This window comes from Panthera pardus, unplaced genomic scaffold (genome assembly GCF_024362965.1).
Source record: "Panthera pardus isolate Hobbes unplaced genomic scaffold, ASM2436296v1 HiC_scaffold_6, whole genome shotgun sequence".
NCBI lineage: Eukaryota > Metazoa > Chordata > Mammalia > Carnivora > Felidae > Panthera > Panthera pardus.
In genome coordinates, this window is record NW_026526991.1 from 73,614,153 (window position 1) to 73,634,719 (window position 20,567).

The 20,567-nt window shown below is 37.1% G+C and overlaps 1 protein-coding gene across 1 annotated transcript in view; it reads right to left on the reverse strand.

The window, feature by feature from the left end:
* Nucleotides 1-20,567, reverse strand: part of LRRK2 (leucine rich repeat kinase 2) — a 136,097-nt gene that overhangs the window by 31,370 nt on the left and 84,160 nt on the right. The window contains exons 33-40 of the mRNA XM_019452460.2: nt 20,109-20,197; nt 14,919-15,106; nt 13,917-14,071; nt 13,186-13,332; nt 12,855-13,046; nt 11,352-11,498; nt 7,586-7,686; nt 4,621-4,811 (exon numbers count right to left, since the gene is read on the reverse strand). Coding sequence (XP_019308005.2) covers nt 4,621-4,811; nt 7,586-7,686; nt 11,352-11,498; nt 12,855-13,046; nt 13,186-13,332; nt 13,917-14,071; nt 14,919-15,106; nt 20,109-20,197 — 1,210 coding nt within the window. The remainder of the gene's footprint in view (nt 1-4,620; nt 4,812-7,585; nt 7,687-11,351; nt 11,499-12,854; nt 13,047-13,185; nt 13,333-13,916; nt 14,072-14,918; nt 15,107-20,108; nt 20,198-20,567) is intronic.

The window sequence follows — 20,567 nt, forward strand, 5'->3', positions numbered from 1 at the left end:
AACCAGGTCATGTCTATTCTGGCAACACAGCAAGAGAGCTACTCCTCTGCTCCAACAAGTAAAGTAATTCCATCACCACTTTCCTTACATATTCACAAAATTCAGATTCCCCTGCACCACCAGCTCAGTCTTCCCTGATCCATGATGTCAAATTTGCTATAGCTCTCCGCGTGATCTCCCAGGCAAATTATGACCTACCTTGAAAGGACAAGTTTTTACAGAACTTAACAGAGGTAAATTTAAATCCTTTCTTTGTTGGCGGCTTTTGGTTTGGGTTCACACTGTATCAATAAATATTTACTCCATTACCTAATATGAATCACTGCTAGAGGGATTATGAGCAGAGTGGCAGCGATACTCTAAACTTTCCATTGCATGATGGCCTGAAGTGTATGTATCATTTAATTGCATCAGCTACTGTGCAAGTTTCTTTCTCTTCCAGGATGTAGTCAGGACATTTGACGTTAGGCCTACTCATTTCGCTCTACCTATTTTTGGCTGAAAAATAAGATAAACGTACTAATGAAGTTGACCTTAACGATAAGTAATGGACTCGAGAGAAAATTTACTAAGGGCTTACTGAAAGGCCATTAGCTACCCTTGCCCTGTTGAAGAGAAAAGCTGGGAGATTAAGAAGAAAAAAGTTAAAGCCAAGTCATGCATAATTGAATAGCATCCAAATCCTTCCTAATGCATGCCTCTTTCAGAATATTTATAGAACATAGACTCTCTCAGAATACTTCTCAAAGGTTAAAAAAATACTTAAACTTAATTTGAAATAATGTCTGTGGGAGGGAAAGATTAACTGGGTTAGTTAAAATGTTCAATTATAGAATTTAATCTTAAAAAGTACAGTTTTAATAGCTTCTAATACACTAGCAAAATAGCTTTTGATATATTAACAAGTGCAGATCTTGCCTTACTGAAAATAATTCAGCTGTAATTTATGCATTATGTGACAATGAACATTGTCAAATATTTCATTAAAATAAACTGGTCCAAACTCAGTTAGTCATTCTTTAATTGTGATTATCATCCAGGTTGCTAAGAAACTCCTTTCTTTATAATTGAAAGTAAACTTTATCTCATCCTAAATAGAATTAGTCTAAAAAATGAGATGCATTCATTCACATAACAAATCTGTATTGGGTGTCTATGAGGGCCAGTCACTAGGGGATATAATAATATCCTTATATCTTATATATCCCTTATATCCTTATATCTCCACTCCTGAGCAGTCACAATCTAGAAGGAGAGACAGGTTATCAAACAAGATTGCAGAACTGCAGTGGGTACCAAATGCTAGGAAAGCCAGAGTGAGAAAAAGAGAGCTAAAGCTAGCAAAGCAGACTCTCCCACTAAACTGCAAGTTTTCAACCTTGATAAGATAATACACATAAGGTCTGCCTTTTCCTCTCCAGCACCTAACACAAAGCCCTGCATACAGCCAACCCAAGAAACTTGTGCCAGAGAGACCATCTATTCAGAGCTTCATCGTGGAGACCGTATGTGAGCAAATTCTATAGGAAAACGAATTCTCTAGGCAGACAAGTGTGTGAAAAGAGGAATGACAAATGAAAGAAAGACATGGATGTCCAGGAAAAGTCAAGACCCTCAGAATGATCAGAATGTAGAGTGAGGGCAGTGGAAAGGCAAGAGGCATACACACAGAGTTCTGATGCTCTGCCAAGTAGTTTGCATGTATTTCACAAAGAACTTGGAACTCCCAGGGAATTTCAAGCATAATTAGATTTTTATTTTAGCATAAATATTCTGATAATTCCCTGGAGGTACTGGACCGAGGCAGCAGTAGTGGCATAAAGATAAATGAAATGATAATGTGAAATAAATGAAAAAGATAATATGAAATAGTCAAAGACCTGGTGGCCAAATGGATGCTTACTTTTGGGACGAGAGGGGTAGCCTAGATGTGACTGCAGGGATTGCCGTCAGCAAGTGGAAGACACAAGGGAAAGAACAGATTCATGGCGGGAGGAAGTAGCAGAGAGAATAAACTCAATTTTGTAAATAATGAAACAAAGAAACTTATGGAAAATACAAGTGACCATATCTTCATAGGTAACTGAGAATTACGATAAATAGCTCTAGGGAGAAGACTGAATTAGGAATGAAAGCTAAGAGCGTAGGCAATACTGTAAGAGATAGAATATGTAATGTGAAAAAAAAGTTTTGTATATCTTTCTAAACAGCTCCATCATTTAAGGGACTCCAGTGGAGTGTGACATTATTGTCTCTTTCTACCTCTGTATTTACAGTTCTATGCTGAAATCTGAGGAAACAAACATTAATGCTCAGTTTTTAAAAATATACTTAGTGCTGGTAGAAGACTAAAAGCTACCGAAATCTACTAGCTTCTTGTGGCACAAGATCCAGAAAGCTGTCTTGGCATTAGGCTGAGAAGAAATCAGGTGAATTAAAGCAAAATATGCTGAGATTTCATTTACTTCATCAGAAACTGCAGGAGTTGTTAAAGTAGGTCTCAGAGAACCAGAATAAGCTACCTTAGAGGTGAGGTCTTTCACATGGTGGTGAATGAAAGATAGAAATTCATCATTTTATAAATAAGCATTCTGGGAATTATGTGGAAGAATTAGGGGAAAACTAAGATCTGGACTTAGGAAAGTGACTGATCCCGCTCTGAAATACACCAGACGTTGTTGCCTATTATCTGGATTAATTTAACACATGGTTCCCCCTGGTGTTCAAAAGCAGATATACCAACCCAAATCCAAACCTCCGCAATACTGTTTCATTAATAATCTGTATGATTTTCGGCAGTTTCCGGAGTCTTTCCAAAAAGGAAAACCTATTTATTTTATGTGTCTTTCATAGTCTCTATACACTATTAAGTTGTATCTTCCTGGTTTGGTCTTATTTGTTTGTGAGCAGTGCTTCTTTGTGTTCCTTGCCATCTATTCCATTCACATTTCTGGACACTGCCTGAGAGGAATAGTCACCGTATTTCAGAAGGGAAGGAAGGGAAAGAAATTTGCATTCACTGTGTGGTTATATGTGCCAGGTACTGTATTCTTCCCTCTCTCCTATCTCCATCTCTCTCTACTGCCCACACATATTTACTGGGGGTTCACCATTCCAGGTGCCAGGGATATGAAGGTGAACAAGATGGCAAGTCCTATCACGGCCCTTAGATTTCCAGCAGCAGAGACAGATAATGAACAAACTCTTTAAATGAAAATATAAAGAACAGCAGGCAGTGATCAGTGCTACAGGTGCCAGAGAGACGTAAGGTGGACAGGGACATCCCCTCTGAGAGGAGACCTGAAAGAAATGAGAAGTGAGCCAAGAGGATATCTGGGGGGCGGGCTCTCCTGGTCCAGAGAAGAGCTGGTATAAAGCCCTGGGCACATCCGAGAAACTTCAGAGAAGCAAGTGGCTGAGCACAGTGACTGAAGAGTGAGATAGGAGAGGGTTGATAACAGGACAAAGACTTGAGCCAACTTCCACATAGAAAAGCCCCCTGGCCACTGCCATGTGAAGAGGAATACGGGGCAAAGGTGAGAGCAAGTGGGCTGGTTAGACAAGGAGCCATGACAGCGGCTCAGACACTGCGGGTCGGCAGAGAGACTGTGAGGAGTAGCTTCATGAAGATAGGTTTTGATGGCACTGCTGAAAGTATTTGCTGAAGGATTAGGTGTGGGATGTGAGAGAGAGGAAAGAAGGAAGGACGACTCCAAGGTGAAATAAGTGTGTGACTGGAGATGGGGACAGTGGTGGAGAAGGAAACCCAGACTTTAATCTGGGATGTCTCCAATTATCACAAAGTCCTTGAGATGTCACGCACTGTATTAGTCACAGTTTACAGACTCTGACAGATGAGTTTCGGAGGTATAAAATCACAGGTATGTGTGTGGAGCCATGACTTCTCCTAGTCCCTCTGTCTCCCAAGACTGTGGCCCTTCTGCTCTTTGGTGCTGCCTCCCCGGCACTCTGTCGTGGTACCAGCTGGCTGCAGGATTGGGTATGCCTTGGACACAGAAAATAACTCCAGTCCCCTTCAGAAATATGGACCGATCTTTCCCTACTAGAATTGTCCATGATACCTGACACTTTCCTTGGCACTTTGAAATTTAACCTGTATTTTTATAGGGCAAGGAGGTCACTACAGTTTTAAGAATATGAGCTCTGGAACAGGTTTCCTGGGCCCTAATTCTTTTTTTTTTTTTAATTTAATTTTATTTATTTTGAGAGAAAAAGAACGTGCAAGTGGAGGAGGGGCAGAGAAAGAATTCCAAGCAGGCTCTGCACTGTCAGCGTAGAGTCCGACGTGGGGCCCGAACCCACGAACCATGAGATATGACCTGAGCCAAAATCAAGAATTGGACGCTTCACCGACTGAGCCACCCAGGTGCCCCCCAAATTCTACTCAACTAACTATGACGTTCTGCATGGTCTTCCTACTCTTATTTTATGGAATTACAAAATCTGTTCAGGGAAATGGTAGTTTTTCCCTCAAGTTGTTTGTGAAATGTTACTGGGACATGATATTACTGGAAAGTGCTATTCTCCAAGCCCTGGGAGGAAGTTGAGGCTCACTCTTGTCACACGCAGAGTAGAAAACCACATGACCTAATTAATTACCTCAAGCCATCAGCCACATGGAGTGCAATCCTGTGCTGTAGGGTTCTGGTGAGACTGGCTTTGTCCTGCTGAAGCAAGCGGTCCAGTGAACCCTTGGAGGCTAACTCCATCACCAACATGCGAGGACGAATCCCAGCCGCCAGCAAAGATATTAAGCTGGGGTGGTGCAGGTGGCAAAGGACCACCAGCTCCTACAAAGGGAAAAAACCATTTAAGAGTACTATAGCCCCAGTACCTCCTTCCTTAAGTGTCTCAACACTTTGAGTGTTGGTTTTCTCTGGGTAACTGGATTATAGCAAATGTTCCATTTCTTCTTTAATCTTTTTTGTATCTTCCACATATTCAGGAATAAACGACTGGTTTTAAAAACGTATTCTGAATGAAAATGTTAAGTTCTATCTTTCCTTATTGCTTTGCGTTTTTCAGAACATTTAATGCAGAGTCAGTACCCCTGCTGTGGTCACACGATCAGGTCACGTCAATCTTATCTAATGAATCCTAGTTAGCCACAGAATTCCTTCTCAGGCCAGGATTCTGAGCAGCTGCTACTAATCAACTGCAATTGGCATGTAAGGTACCACCTGCCTATCATTTCTGGTTTAATGACTAGAAAAGCTTAGGGTGTCTAAGCCCATGGGAATACATGGTATCGCTCCTCTTGAAACTTCTCTAATAACTTTCAGTTACTTTTGAATTAAAACCCTGTGTACTCACACAGCCTCCATGGCCTGACCTGATCTGGTCCCGGCCCATCTCTCAAAACCCATCTCCTTCTGTGTCTTCTCCTCTTCATGCGGCACCCTTCTGCCACACTGGTGTTCATTCAATTCACCGCACATGCCCAGCTCCTTCATTCCAGCCACTGGGCCTTTGCCCCTGCTGGTCTCTATGCTCTGAAACCCCTTCACCCTTCTGAAGGCTTTTCATCATTCTGATCTTAGCTCAAATACTCTTACTTTCTCAGAGTAACCTGCCTTGAACCACCCTCGCTAAAGCAATCCCCAGCTGCAAGAATCTCTCTCCAAAAAGTCAAAGATACCATTTTAGCTTGAACAGAGAGGTCTCCATTCTGATGTAATCCTCTCCCTAGACCACATCCTGTGAGACTGTACAATCTCCTTTATATGTGGTTTGTGAATTCCATATATACTTTATTCTGCATATTTCACTTTCCTCTGAAGCCCTAATTTAGTTGAAATTTATAGTTCATGTGATATTAAATTGATTCATGTTATAAACTGTGATTTCTGTCTGCAGAACCTCTGCTTCTTAAAAACCAGCTTCAAAGATGGGGAGTATCAGTGCCAACTGCATTTGTCAGGAAAGTGGAGTGTGGAGAATTCTGCAAGCTGAAGAAGAAAGGCTGAATACCCTGAGCGGGGATTTTCCAAGAACAAAAGCTTCAGACTGCAATCGTATTTCCTCAGTGGATAAAAACCTTTTTTTTTTTTTTTGCCTCTGTCTGATTATCCCAGTTGGTTAAAACTGATGAGAACCAGTCAAGTTAGGTCCGTTTTCTTTCATAGGCACAGACAGAAGCTGAATCCAAATTTTCCATCCTAGAAAAGCAGCTCACTGATTTCAAAGAGAAAGGAGCAGGAGACTGTAATAGATCAGCCCCAGTTCATGACCACTGGTAGAATGACCCTCAGAATGTGGCCCTGAACACTGCAGTGCTTTCCTTTTCTTTCTTTTTTTTTTTTTTAAAGAAGCACATTATGTACGCTCTACTCTTTCTTCTAGCATTTCCTTGGTTCACCTAGCTGCCTACACACTACTCAGTCCTGTATACATTCTTAATGTTTTGATTTCCAACAGGGTTCCCTGAGCACACTGAATAAAATTTGGAACATACATTGAAGACTAATGACCAAGGCTGAAAAATCAATTTATACAACCAATTGCCTACAGATTGAAAGAGACTGTGCCCAGATTTGGTTCATAGACTTGCTTCTATATATAAAATGTTTATTAACTTATCTGTAAAGCCACAGTGTAGCTTTTGGTATTACTAATAAAATTACTCCAGGATATTTTACACAGACATGGAATTATTTTCATAATCCATAATTAATGTATTGTAACTGGCTTTGTTTTGTTTTGTTTTGTTTTGTTTTAGTTTGCACATGTCATTTAGTTTTAGATTTAGGCACAAATTATTTTCTTTAAGTAAGAATGAATAGATTCAAAAACATAGTTGAGTTCTGGCATAAGATTACAGAATTTGAATTGGATTTTACCACTCTTCTTACCCTCTCTCTCTCTCATTTCTACTGTCAGGAAAGACTTAGAAAACAGAGTAAATCCTCATTGGTACTCAAAACCAGACAGGGTACTGGAATGACCACTGTTTGCTTTGCATCCAATATCCACTCACTTTTCTTTCCTCCTAAGGGTACTTTGATTTTTGCTGAGGCACTCAATCCTCACCCCAGTAGCCCATGAACTTAGGAAGAACTGACTCTAACCCCAGCCTCAGGAAAAGGTGGGAATATTCTAAGTAATAGCATTCACGTTACCATAGAGACTGATTGAGTAACACAGGCCTAAGTCCATCGGTGCAAAGCACTATCCTGGACATAAGTGCTTATGGAGAAAAGAACATGTGATATAAGTGAAGCCAAGAGAGATTTTTAAATGAGTAACGGATTTGGTTCCTTTGAAACACAGGACCTCAAAAGAGGTACCTTCTTTTCTTCTGTACTTGGGGGAGGTAACTGTGAAGCCTGGGACAAAAATTCTCAGAATACTGTCTTTTTGTTTTTCAACAGGAGAAACAAAACGATCTCTCTCTTTTTTTTTTTTTTTACTCCATAAAGAGGGGACAAAAGTGGGATTTCATAACTAAACTCAGGTAGACTTTGGGGGGAAATGTGATCATTTTGCATTTTCATAAACACATGCAAAACCAGAGTTCCAGGAGGTTAACATGTCCGATTTAATGTAATAATATTGGATTTCTTACTTGTCTTAACAATCTAAGTGATGTATGTTTATTGAAAATCTTCACAGCCACTTCTTCTCCTTCATAGGCTGCTCGATAAACAGATCCAAAACTGCCATCACCTTTTGAAAAGAAAAGTACAAAGCACTTCTGTTAATCTGTCCAAGCAGAAAAGCTAGATAAATTATTTTGGTTGTGATTATATATGTTTTATACATGAAGAGAAATCTGACCCATGTGTTTCATTGAATCAAGTCTCCTTTGATGCTTCCTCCTCCTTCTGCTACTGTGTGAACTACAATGCACCTGAAGATTGTGTTTCAACCTTCTCGTCTTCCATCTACACACTCCCCACGCAATTATGTCACCGACTCCCTAACTCCATCAATTCCGATATGTTGAGTGCTTCCACATCTTAATTTACAGCCACAAGCCACTTCTGAGCTCTATCCTATATTTACAACTTTGCATTGGAGACCACTTGCATGCCCTTCCAAATCTCAACCATGCTCCATCACAAGCCACATTCATTACCTTGTCTCCAAACTAGTTTTTATTCCATTTCACATATCTTATTTAAAAAAAATTTTTTTTGTGGTCATTATGGACTCAAAACCGAAAAATCATCTTAGCTCTTTGCCCCATGCCTCCTTTCCATTTCCACTCCCTTGGTTCTTTCTGCCTAGACCATGGAGGCATCCTGAGTTCATTACCTCCAACTCAGTCTACCTCACCTGCAAAACCAATCTCCCTATAATTACACTTTGTGACACTTTTTTTGTTCAAAAACAAATTATTCTATGCTGTCTGCCTAATAACATACCAAATCAGGACATATCCAACCTGTAGCTCCGAATTTCCCCTGAGGCTCTCTTCCTGCCCTACTGCTCATTCCCTAGGCTCCAGCCCAGTAGTTCTCTGGGTCTGGGCTGCAGGAGATACCTGAGGAGCTTCTAAAAATACCAATGTCTGAGTCCACCCTCAAAGATTCTGACCTAATTAATCACAGGAGTTACTGGTCATTAGGATTTTCTTTTAATTCCCTAGGTGATAGTAATGACCAACCAGCCAGGGTTGAGAACAACTGTCCTGGAAAACTGAAAGAGCCAAAATCTCCTCATCATGCTTGGTATCTTCAGGCTTCCATGCCCTTGTTATATAGTTACTTAAAGAGCTCCGCTGCTCCTTCATCTCAACTCTGTAGTGTTTATCAAGTCTATAAAGTACAATACATACTGAGATAGCAAGGCCTGAGAAATCAACCATGATCAGTTCCATGGGCTATTACTCTTCACTGACATACAGTATAGCCTTTGTACAATATTTGTGGTTCTCATACAGTGCTTTGAAATATAAGCACTTGATCGACATAAGTGAATGAACTCAGAAAAATCTACAAAGAAATAGAACCATGTTGAGACCTCTTATGTCTAAGTGGTGAAATTATGCATCTATGGGAAGCTTAGATATTTTACATTTTTAAAATATTTTGTATTTGTATTAATTGCGTATTTTAATCTCTATGATAAGTATATGTAAGCATATATTATATGTTCAGAAACAATGCACATTAAAAATATATTCATAAAACAAGTCTATTAATATACACAAATCTATTAAGAAGTGTCGTATAGGAACTGCTATGTCAGAAGGAAAATGTCAACTGAAGGCTTGAAATTCACTCCCATCCTACAAGGAAAATGGAAATGAATGACCTCTATCATATTACCCTAGCATACTACAAATAATGAATAGGGAGTCTCTGATTATAAAATGTTTTTATTTTTTTAATATTTTTTAATGTTTATTTTTGAGAGAGAGCACAAGAGCAAGCGAGGAAAGGGCAGTGAGAGAGGGACACAGAGGATCGAGGCAGAGGCTCCATGCTGTCAGCACAGAGCCCAAAGTGGGGCTCAACCTCACGAACTGTGAGATCACGACCTGAGCCAAAGTGGGACGCTTAACTGAGTCACTCAGGTGCCCCATAAAATGTTTTTGGAAGGATATATCCCATTTATTTACATCAGTGATTCCCAACTAGGGTGATGTTGCTCCCCTACCCCTACCCCCTATGTTTTTCAATGTCTAGAGATATTTTTGATTGTCACACCTGGGGAGGGGGAGGTGAGGAGATACCATTAACATCTAGTAGGTAGAGGCCAAAGATGCTACTAAACATTCTACGATGCACAGGACTGCCCCCATGACAAAGAATTATTCAGTCTAAAATGGCAACAGTGCAGAGTCTGAGAAACCCTGATCTAGATTGTGAATGAACATGAAATTTATGGGTCTATGGGGCATGAGACTAGAGAATGAGGAGTACTTATATAAGCACTTTACTTGCTGTGTAATTAATGAAATACAGACCACAGGTGTTTTTGAAGGTGGTCAAAGGTACAAACTTCCAGTTATAAGATAAAAAAATACTGGGGATGGAATGTCCAGCATGACAACATGTTGAAAGTTGTTAAGAGAGTTAGTTAATCTATGGGACCTCAACACAAATAAAAAAAATATATTTGTTTCTTTTTCTTTTATTTTGCATCTAAATGGGATGACCAATTCTAACTAAATTCATTGTGGTAGTCATTTCATGATATATGTAAAGTCAAATCATTTGCTGTATACCTTAAACTTCTACAGTGCTGTATGTCAATTATATCATTAAAACTGAAAAAAAAAAATCCCACAGGTGCTTCAAAACGAACTTTGTGAGCATTTCTACATATGCTGTGCAAAGGGTCCTATATATGAAACTCATCTTAATGCACTAATAAAAGATATTTTGGGGAGCTTTGCCTGATGGCTTGAGACTCCTTCAGAGAAAGAATATGTATGTGTGGTATTTACCTGCACCCTTTGAATCACAGGTCAAGTCTGGTGTTGGTTAAGATCTAGGATTTAGCATTGACTATTCAGCATTTGGTGTTAACCCACTACTACTAATATATTCATTTCCAGAGTTCCAAAATATTCATTCTAAAATTCTCTATGTAAAGAACAAAGGTACCAAGCAGTTTATTTACCTTTACATGTCATGTCCCAAATTTTAGACATTCTCTGTTAATAGTTTTAATGTATTGACATATTTCAGGCATTCTCTGTGGAAATTTTATTAAAATGAAGTGTATACACAGACAACAACCAATATTCTACAAAGTAAAGCCAGAATTGTCCTCAAATAGTTTACATTAAATCAGTGCTCTTCACAGTTCCCAATGACTCTCAAGAAGGCTTAGAACTTGAGTATGTCACCAAATTAATGCTTCTGAATTTTTAATCCCAAATTGTTTTATGAATATTTTTATGAAAATTCATGCCTGTCATCCTAAGGTACAAAACTGCTAGTATGAGTACCTAGAGGTGTTCTTCCTTTACTTATTCTGTCTGAGACTGAAAAATGACTGCATTACACAACTGAAAATCTCCTTATCTCCCTCCCCCATTTCTGGGACTTAAAGCAAATGCAAGGATATATTTCACAAATGTGTGCTTTTATTGTAGCCCCATTCTTATCTCGAACCTAGTCTATTAGAATGTGTGCAAATCAAATTCTTTATGTGACACGTTACTTTAAAATATATCATTCCAATTATAACATTAGTCATTATATCACTATAATGATAACATTATATCATTATAATGATAACATTATATCATTCCATTATAACAAATATATGAAGACACTAAAACCTATGATAATATAATTATATTTAAATATATTCTAGATTATAAGGAAAAATTATATCCTAGTTTTTATTCTCAAACCAACAAAAACAGTTACCTAAGAGGAATTCTGGAGCTTGTTCAAATTCCAATTCATCATTATTCAACATAATATTTCTAGGCAGGTCAGCCAAAATTAAGTCAGGAGCAATTTGAGATATAGGAATGGTGAGCCTTGGTTGCTCTGGATTGACTAGAAGGTCTCCTGAGAAGTACATAAAACATTTATTACAAGCAGACTTTGAAGGATGAACGTAAATGTGTGCTTTTGACTTACAAAAAAAATCACATTTCCTACGATTTCTAATCACTCTCTTAGGTTATCTTACCAATCCTATTTTTCTCTAGAAAATTTGAGAAAGTTTTAAAGGTTTAATTAATACCTATCTATTCTCTTAACCACCTTCATGGGGGCACTTATTATATGGTTAACAAGTTGTAAGTTATTTCTATGTATCATCTATTTTATTTTTTATGCAAGTATAATTAATATAAAGTGTTATATTAGTCTCAGGCATATAATATAATGATTCAAAAATTCTTGACATTTCTCAGTGCTCATCATGATAAGTGTACTCTTAATTCCCTTTACCTATTTCACCCATCCCACAACCCACCTGCCTTCTGGGAACCACCGGTTTGTTCTCTGTATGCAAGCATCTGGGGTTTTTGTGTCTCCTTTTTTTTTCTTTGTTCATTTGTTCTATTTTTTAAGTTCCACATATGAGTGAAATCATATGGTATTTGTCTCTCTCTGTCTGACTTATTTCACTTAGCATTATACTCTCTAGGTTCATCCATGTTGTTGCAAATGGCAAGATTTCATTCTTTTTATGGCTGAGTAATATTTCTGTGTGTGTGTGTGTGTGTGTGTACACACCACATCTTCTTTACAAAAACATCTACAGATGGACACTTAGGTTGCTCAACATCACTAGTCATCAGGGAAATGCAAATCAAAACCACAATGAGTTATCACCTTACACCTGTCAGAATGACTACAATCAAAAACAAGAAATACCAAGTGTTGGCAGGGATGTGAAATTAAAGGAACCCTCAAGTGATGTTGGTAGGAATACCAATTGGTGCAGCCACTGAGGACAACAGTATGGAGGTTCCTCAAAAAGTTAAAAATAGAATTACCATGTGATTCTATTGATATTTACCCAAAGAAAATAAAAACACTGTTTTGAAAAGATATATGCACCCCCATGTTTACTGCAGCATTATTTACAATAGCCAAATTATGGAAGCATGCATCGTCTATTTTAATCCTCATTAACAATTCTATAAGGTAGGTTTTAGTATTTCCATTTCACAGATGAGATTATTTTGCTCAATGAGCCAGTATTCAAACTCTCAAACCAAAAATCTTCTGAATCTAGAACACAAAGGTCTTTTTGGTAACAAATACAATCCACCTTTCTCCACTATCTCCATAATTGAATGCAGTATCCTCTAACTCATACCTTAGAGGTAAGAATTATTTTTACATTCATTACAAAATTCCACAAATACTAAAAGGATCACTTAAAAACATGTAAAATTGTATCAACACTACCTTCTTCTGCTTTCTTCATCAAGTCATCAAGCAAGATTTTTTGATGTTCTTCACCATCATTAAAACTATATAATGCCCATTTCTTCAACAGAGTTTCTCCTTCACCACAGATATCAATTTCCAGTAATCCAGGAAACCATTCTTCCATGAGAGAATCGATGTGGTCCACAACTTGGCCCAAAAGAATACAGCCTACATAATCCAAAAAAGATCTCATTAACACCCTACCCGAACCTCATGTTGCAAAGCCAGAAAAGAGGATCTGTAAGTATAAAAAGAAAAGTTTAGATTTCTTTAGTGGTACAATTCAAAGTTGAATTAATTTCCTTACCTTTTCTACACGAAGGAACTGTAATTTTTAAGAAACTCTCTGGGTGATGGTCTAAGACTTCAGATCCTACCAGACAATAAGCTTCAGGAGACCAATTCAAGTAGATGCCTTGTCGCCAATACATTCTGTTTGGGCGAAGTGCTCGTTCTGAAAGAAGTTTAAATGGACCCAAATGAATCTATTAATCATTAACTATTCCATAAATTAAAGGGGCAGAAAAATCACTGCACATACCACATTTGACTAATAGAACTATATTTGTTTGAAACAAAGTATTGGAATCATTAATGACACAAGTCCTCATTTGTAACTATTATACATGAAATTAAGTATTTTATCCTTAATTTTGCAATGAAATAAACAAAATGCCCAGTAGGTAAGCTAAGAGGGATTTCAGGTTCATGATGTTAAGTAGTTTAATATGTATATTAATAGAAGATAAAGAATCATAAGTAAATTCTTACAACTTTTAAAAGGAGGTTGTTGGCCAGGCTACAATAAAAACTTCCTGAATGTTTCATTTTAATGCAATGTAAATGCAAAAATTTCCTTTTTGACAAACCACATGAACTTATATGAGCCTATCTGTCTTTATCTTGGCTACTCTGAAGTCTTTTGAGCTTCTTTTCTGATTTTCAGTGGCCTTACAAATAAACTCTGAAAATGACATATTAATTTTAATATGCTTTCCCCCTAATTTCTCAAATATTAAGTCTTCATTAAATACATACCTCTTCCTGAAAGCATGTAAGGTGAAATTTCAAGTAATCGATTGATTAACCTTGACCAAAATCCCATTGGAAAATAAGGCATTTCATATAGTCGAATGATAATTTCAGAGTTCTCACAATGAGGGAGCTCTATTACAGGCCTGTGGTCAGACAAACTAAAAAGAAAAGGATATCAGCATTATACAGCTTCATAATACACCCAACCATGTTAACCAAAGTGCTTTACAACTTGAGAATCAATGAGTTGAAGAATAAATATTCTAGCTTATTGCACTTTTTTATAATGTTCTTTTGCTACATGTCCTTTCTTCTTCAAAAAATTCAATGGCTATTTAATCAATTCAAATGCATGCTCAGATGCGTGAAATTTTTTCAGTAATCCTCTTTAAACTAATAAATAATTACAATTAGTCATGCAGAGACAAGTTTGAAACGATTATATAAAACTTAAAAAATGCAAGTCCTAGAAAAAAAGTATATATGTATTTTTGGAATTGGATATCATGTAGCAATCAATGCAATTTACACTTTTCAATATCACATACCTTATAACATTTCCTACTAATAACATATAAAGCAACCTTCTATAATAAAAGGTTAGAACCAAGGCCTCCACTGTGTTGCCGCTCCCACTGAAAATTCATTGCCATAAATTCTTCTGGTGAAAACTCAGTATCTTCCCAGAACCTGTCTAATACAAATCTCTCAATGCCATGTAAGAACACACATGAACACACACAGAATAATCACTATTTACCTTTAAGTAATTTAAGCAGTGATAAACCAAACTAATTATATACATAAAACAAGTTTCACTGTATCTTTAAAATGTCAAATGCAGTGTTTTCATTAAAAGTAAATGTTATACTTCAGTAGAATGTATACACCAGAAGCAAAATAAAATTAGTACATTTATCATAAACAAAAGTTATTTTGACAATTAAAATACATAACAGATGGTGAGTTTCCACAAGGTAATTGAAATTTTAAGTTTAGGTTTACCTGCTTGGAACCAGCAAATATTCTTCTCCTATTGGCAGGGCAATCTGGAATTTTTCTAGGAGTTTAAAGTACTGTGACATGTAGTTCTTTGGAAACCTCTTTTTCTTTGAAAGAAATTTTTCCACATCTCTGCGTGAAATGATTCCCTTAGGATGTTTTGGATAGCCTTCCACTTTCACTGTCAAAATCTGAAAGATTTAAACTTGTAAATAATCGCTCCAATTTATTTTCTGAAAAGTTCTGAATTTAAAGCATTTTGTATCTCTTTGCTCAGTGAAAATGATCAGAACAATTTTAACATTGTCAAGTACAACATGGGACCTCATTTCTTTACTAGAAGCCCAGTGGGACAACCACTCCTCCACAGAAAATTTATTAAATTAAGGGAGCAAATTCAGATCAGAAGTTATAGATATCCTCTGAAATCAACGAATCTTAAGCTTTCCTAGATCCAATTAACAGACCAATCCAACACCCCTCATCCTTATTATAGTCTCATCAATGATACATTCATAGGGAAATTATCTTCCAGACTGTTCTCACTACAGGTTTGCCACAGAAATGTTACTTTATGTTTATATAATAGGAAATGGTTTCTATCAATGGGAAGAGAGGCAGTACAGTACAGTTTTGTGGTCCTCAAACAAAGCAACTACAGAATTTTGCTGGACTCCACTCAGTCGGAAATAGGTCTGGGATAAAGCTTGAGAATCTGTTTAACAAGAAACTCAGATGACTCTAGTGTAGAGATCATACTTTGAGCTTTGATTATCATCATGAGTTAAAAGTATAAATTCAGAAGAACCCAGGCCATATCCAGGCTCTACTACCATCTCTGTTACCTTGAGAAAGGTATATAACTTCCTTAAGCCACAATTTAAATGAGATAATAACAGTGACTGCTTCTTAGATTGCCATAACGCTGAAATAAGGTAACATACGTAAGGCATGCAAAGTGCATATGACAATTTTTAGCATATAGTATGCCCTCATATGTCAGCCGTTACTATCCACATATTCCTTGATGAATGAAATGAAATCACATTTCATTTAGCCAAACTAATTTTTAAAAGAGGTTTGTGCTTAATTTCTTTGGTAGATCTGTAACGTTCAAGGGCTACTTAAATAGGAGCAAACATTATGAACATTATCATGCAGTTGGGTGAAACACTAGATTGCAAAATCCTTGGGCCCAGGGACTTGTCTCACTCATCTCTATTTCTCTATTTGATACATATAATGTTTATTGAATCAATGAATGCATGACTGACTGAACATAATGGTGTCTAATGACAATCTATAATGGGTCATTAAAGAATACATTGCAGTTGGCACTTAACCGACTGAGCCACCCACGCGCCCCTGTTCTGGCATTCTTAAAGTTTCCTTGTCTCACAACTCACTCTCTATCCCTAACCATATTTTATATTTGCTTTACAGCACTCTACCATCTGACGCTGTAAGAGTTTAGTTGTTGGTTGTTTCCTTCAACTTGAATGTCAGCTTCATGAATGCAGGAAACTTGTTCCCTGCAGAACAATATCAGGAACATTGTAGTTGTCAAGTCAATATTGTTGGATGAGTAAATTCGGGTAAAATGAAGTTTGGAGCATTTTATCCTGGGGTTAGTTTTTTAGACACTGGAGTCAAACTACTTGGTTTGAAATCCTAATACTTCTTCCTGAATATGTAACTTTGGATAAATTATTTAACCTCTCTGTCCATCAATTTCTTCATCTTCAAAATGGGGACTAGTATAGTACCATTAAAATAGCTGTTCTGAGAATTACAAGAGAAAATGTTTAAATTAGCACATAACTAACCCCTTATATGTTAGCCATTATTGTATACTATTCTAATTTATTTTATTTAGACACATTGATTTTAAAATAGGTGGTTTGTGCTTGATTTTTTAGTAGATCTATGGTGTGCTGCCACTGTTTGTAGTAGATAGTTTACAAATATAGACACCAGTATCTTCTCATCTTCTACATGCATGGTGTTCAATCCTTTGAGAAATTAAATCCATCCATTCTCCTCCTCTTGGATCTGGACGGGCTTTGTGGTTACTCTGGTCACTAGTAGCAGAACTGATATTTTACCAGTTCTGGGCCTAAACTTTGTGAGTACTGGTCATATGAGGGGCCACACAGAGGAAGACCAACATACCAAAAATGTGAGTGTGGCATTTTTAGACTTTCTAGCCTCGCTCAATGAAGGAAGCCAAGTGAATGACCCTTGCCAATGCCATGTGGAGCAGAACCACCCAGCTGAGCACAGTCAATCCACAGAAAAGTGAGAAACAATAAAGTGTTGATGTTTTACCTTAAGTTTACTTGCTTACTCAAGTTTTGGGGTATCTTGTTTCATAGCAATAAAAAACTAAAACACTGCCTTAATTTTATCACCTTTCAAAGACCTAATATTCCTTCATCCTAGTAACTTATAATGCTAACTTATGCACTTATGCAAAAAAGAGAATTTTCCAGATTCCTCACCCAAGTTTTTATCAAGATTAAATTGCCATGCAAGCTTTTTAATGTTCCAGCTGATTAACTCAATAAGTGTATTTCATATTTCTTTTATCATACATTTAAATGAATTTTGTAAACTTCTCTGTGCAGTGATGGAAATGTCTTTAATAAGTTTAGTGACCTAATAGTCTGGGTCACAGAGAGGGTAGGAGGCTCATTAGAGCTTTTGTACCATGAAATTATTTCTGCCCCTCCTTTGATGATTCACGGAGGTGAATACCCTTATTTATTTTTGTTGATGGGTATCAGATAAGTCATTCTTGTTTTCATTTGATTATTTATAGCTTTCATTCTCTTCAAGTGTTTGTGAAAATGACATTATATTTTAATATATTAGCATAAATAAAAATATAGTACTTATAAAATTATTAAAAAATTCAAGTTAATATCATACTGGCTCTTTAGATCTATCTCTCAATATAACTTTGGACTGTTCAAACTATTGACTTAATTTTCACTTAAATTATCATGTTTATAGTAAAACTATGCTGATAAGAGTTTCAACTTAATCATTCTATGAATCTTCAGGGATTTTATTGTGGTAATAGTGGAAGGCTGCTTTTGTTAGAAGATGGTGATTCTGAAACAAATCACTTCTTTATTCTACTGAAGAAGATACGCACACCCTAATACTACCCACATCTGTACAACTTTATTCCCAATTCACAGGGAAACACATCATTTTGGGGGGCAACTTTAGCCTTTCCTTGACTATATAGAGTTTAGTCATTTTCTGATATAGTGTGGCACACAGGACAATAAAATCTTCAGGGTATATTTAAAACTCCCTTTGCTATATCTGGGGCTCCTGGGTGGCCCAGTAGGTTAAGCATCCAACTTCGGCTCAGGTCATGATCTCATGGCTCGTGAGTTCCAGCCCCATGTCAGGCTCTGTGCTGACAGCTCAAAGCCTGAAGCCTGCTTCAGATTCTGTGTCTCCCTCTTTCTCTGCCCCTCCCCCGCTCATGCTCTGTCTCTCTCTCTCTCTCTCTCTCTCTCTCTCTCTCTCTCTCTCAAGAATAAATAAACATTTAAAACATAAAAAAATGTAAAAAACTCCCTTGGCACCCACCTACACATATGTTTTATTTAGCCCCATACCTGACACACATTCTAAAACTACATGGATACATCTTTACAATTTTGAAAAAAATTTTTATTACCTAAAATAATATCCTTAAATTACTAAATAGGTCAAACATAAGATTAGCTAACAGTTACTTCTCGCTCACACTGAATTAGGGAAGCAATGTAGAAGATAATATTGTTATTATCCTTATTTTACAAGTGAAGAAACAAAGGCTTAAAATATTAAGAAATGTCACAGTGTTGGGATGGATACAGAAGAGATTTGAACACGGGTCATGCTGACTACAGAGCTTGTGCTCCGGACCAGTCAACGTTACCAGCTCCATTCTCATTTAGCAGATGAGTGGAAACACACTTTCCAGGGCATATGTTCAGAGGGATGAAAATCTACTTAAAAAATATCTCCCAAAATAGGTATTACTGTCACATTACAATTACCAATTGCAATACATTTCAATATGCTCTCAAGGTCCATGATATAGGATTTAGGCCAAAATGAGTTCCCTCTTCAGACTACCTGCCTTCTTTTTCTTTAGATAAAATTTAGGAACTATCATTCAAAATTATCTGAGGGAATTTAATGACTATTATGGTTTAATTAGAAGAGATGATTCTAATGTAAACAGAATCATTTTAGGGTCTCAGGGAGTCACATGCAAAACTCTAAATTATTCCCACACTCAAAATAGTTGCCAGTGAATACATGTGCTGGAGACGGCCTCCCCAAGCTCTCTTCAGTTCATGATTAAGCTAGATGAGCTGTTCTCAACCAGGGTGATTCTGCACCCCCACCGATGTTTGGCGATCTCTGGACACATTTATGCTTGTCATATTGGGTCAGTACTACTGGCACCTAGAGGGTAGAGACTAAAGATGCTGCTATCATCCTATAATGCACAACAAATAATTATCTGGCCCAAAATGTCAATATTGCCGACATTGAGAAACTCTGAGCTAGTACGTTCTGATTGAATGGCTTTCTGTGGCAAACCTGTAGAGATGGGTTATGCTAACTAATTAAGATAATCTCATTGGTAATTATCACTGGTAGAAGAAAAAATCTTTCCATATGAAATATAAATGGAGAAAAAACAGCCATAACCACCACCATCCAAAGTTTTCAAAACAATAAACGTTTACAGCTTATAATCCACTCAAGAGTCAAAACTCCCCTCCATGTTGTCCAGTTAAAGGTTTTACATCCATAGACTCAATTTTCTTATGTATATTTGCCCCAAGGATTTTCACAAAGCTTCCATTCAACTGACTATATCAATAACCAAACTAAAGTGTCATAAGGATCTAGAAAAGCACTGTGGAACAGAGTGGTACAACATCTGTTCACAAGTTGGAAACAAAGACATTAAAGTGAACTCTCAAACATTTTCCCTTCTTCCATGAAGCTCTTCTTTATGCAGTCTTCTACATGAACTGCTCTACAGTAGTCTCCATTTATAGGATTTTCTACTTTAACTGAATACAAACTCTATAATGCTCAGTTCTCTGGGTGTCACTTGTTCCTCTCTTCAGTCATTGCCCTTATGCCACAAAAATACAAAATACCAACCTGTGCCATGACTTTACAAAGCCACTTGGGTTCCACAAAATATAAGTCACTTAACTGCAGCGCTGGATCTTGAAAATGAAGAAGGACCCCTGTAGTAAAAATCAAACAGTGAAACATGGAATCTAGAAGATACAATTATCAAGGGACTTTGGAGAGAATCTAGTCCAACCTCCTCATTTTACAGATGAGGAAACCTCAGCACTGTTGGCGGAAGAGCTGAGGCTAGCACCTGAGCATCCCAGTTTCCAATCCCTAAAGTCCAAGTATTAGAAAGTATTTTTGGAACTACATAAAATGATCATATATAAGCATATTTGAGATAATTGCATGCACTGTCTTTCATATATTTACAAATAATCAAAAGTTCACAAAATGTTTCGGCTTTCTAAACATATTCTACAAGCCATCTTATTTTCAAATATAGGTAAGAAACATAGGGTATTGCAGAAAGCTACTAGT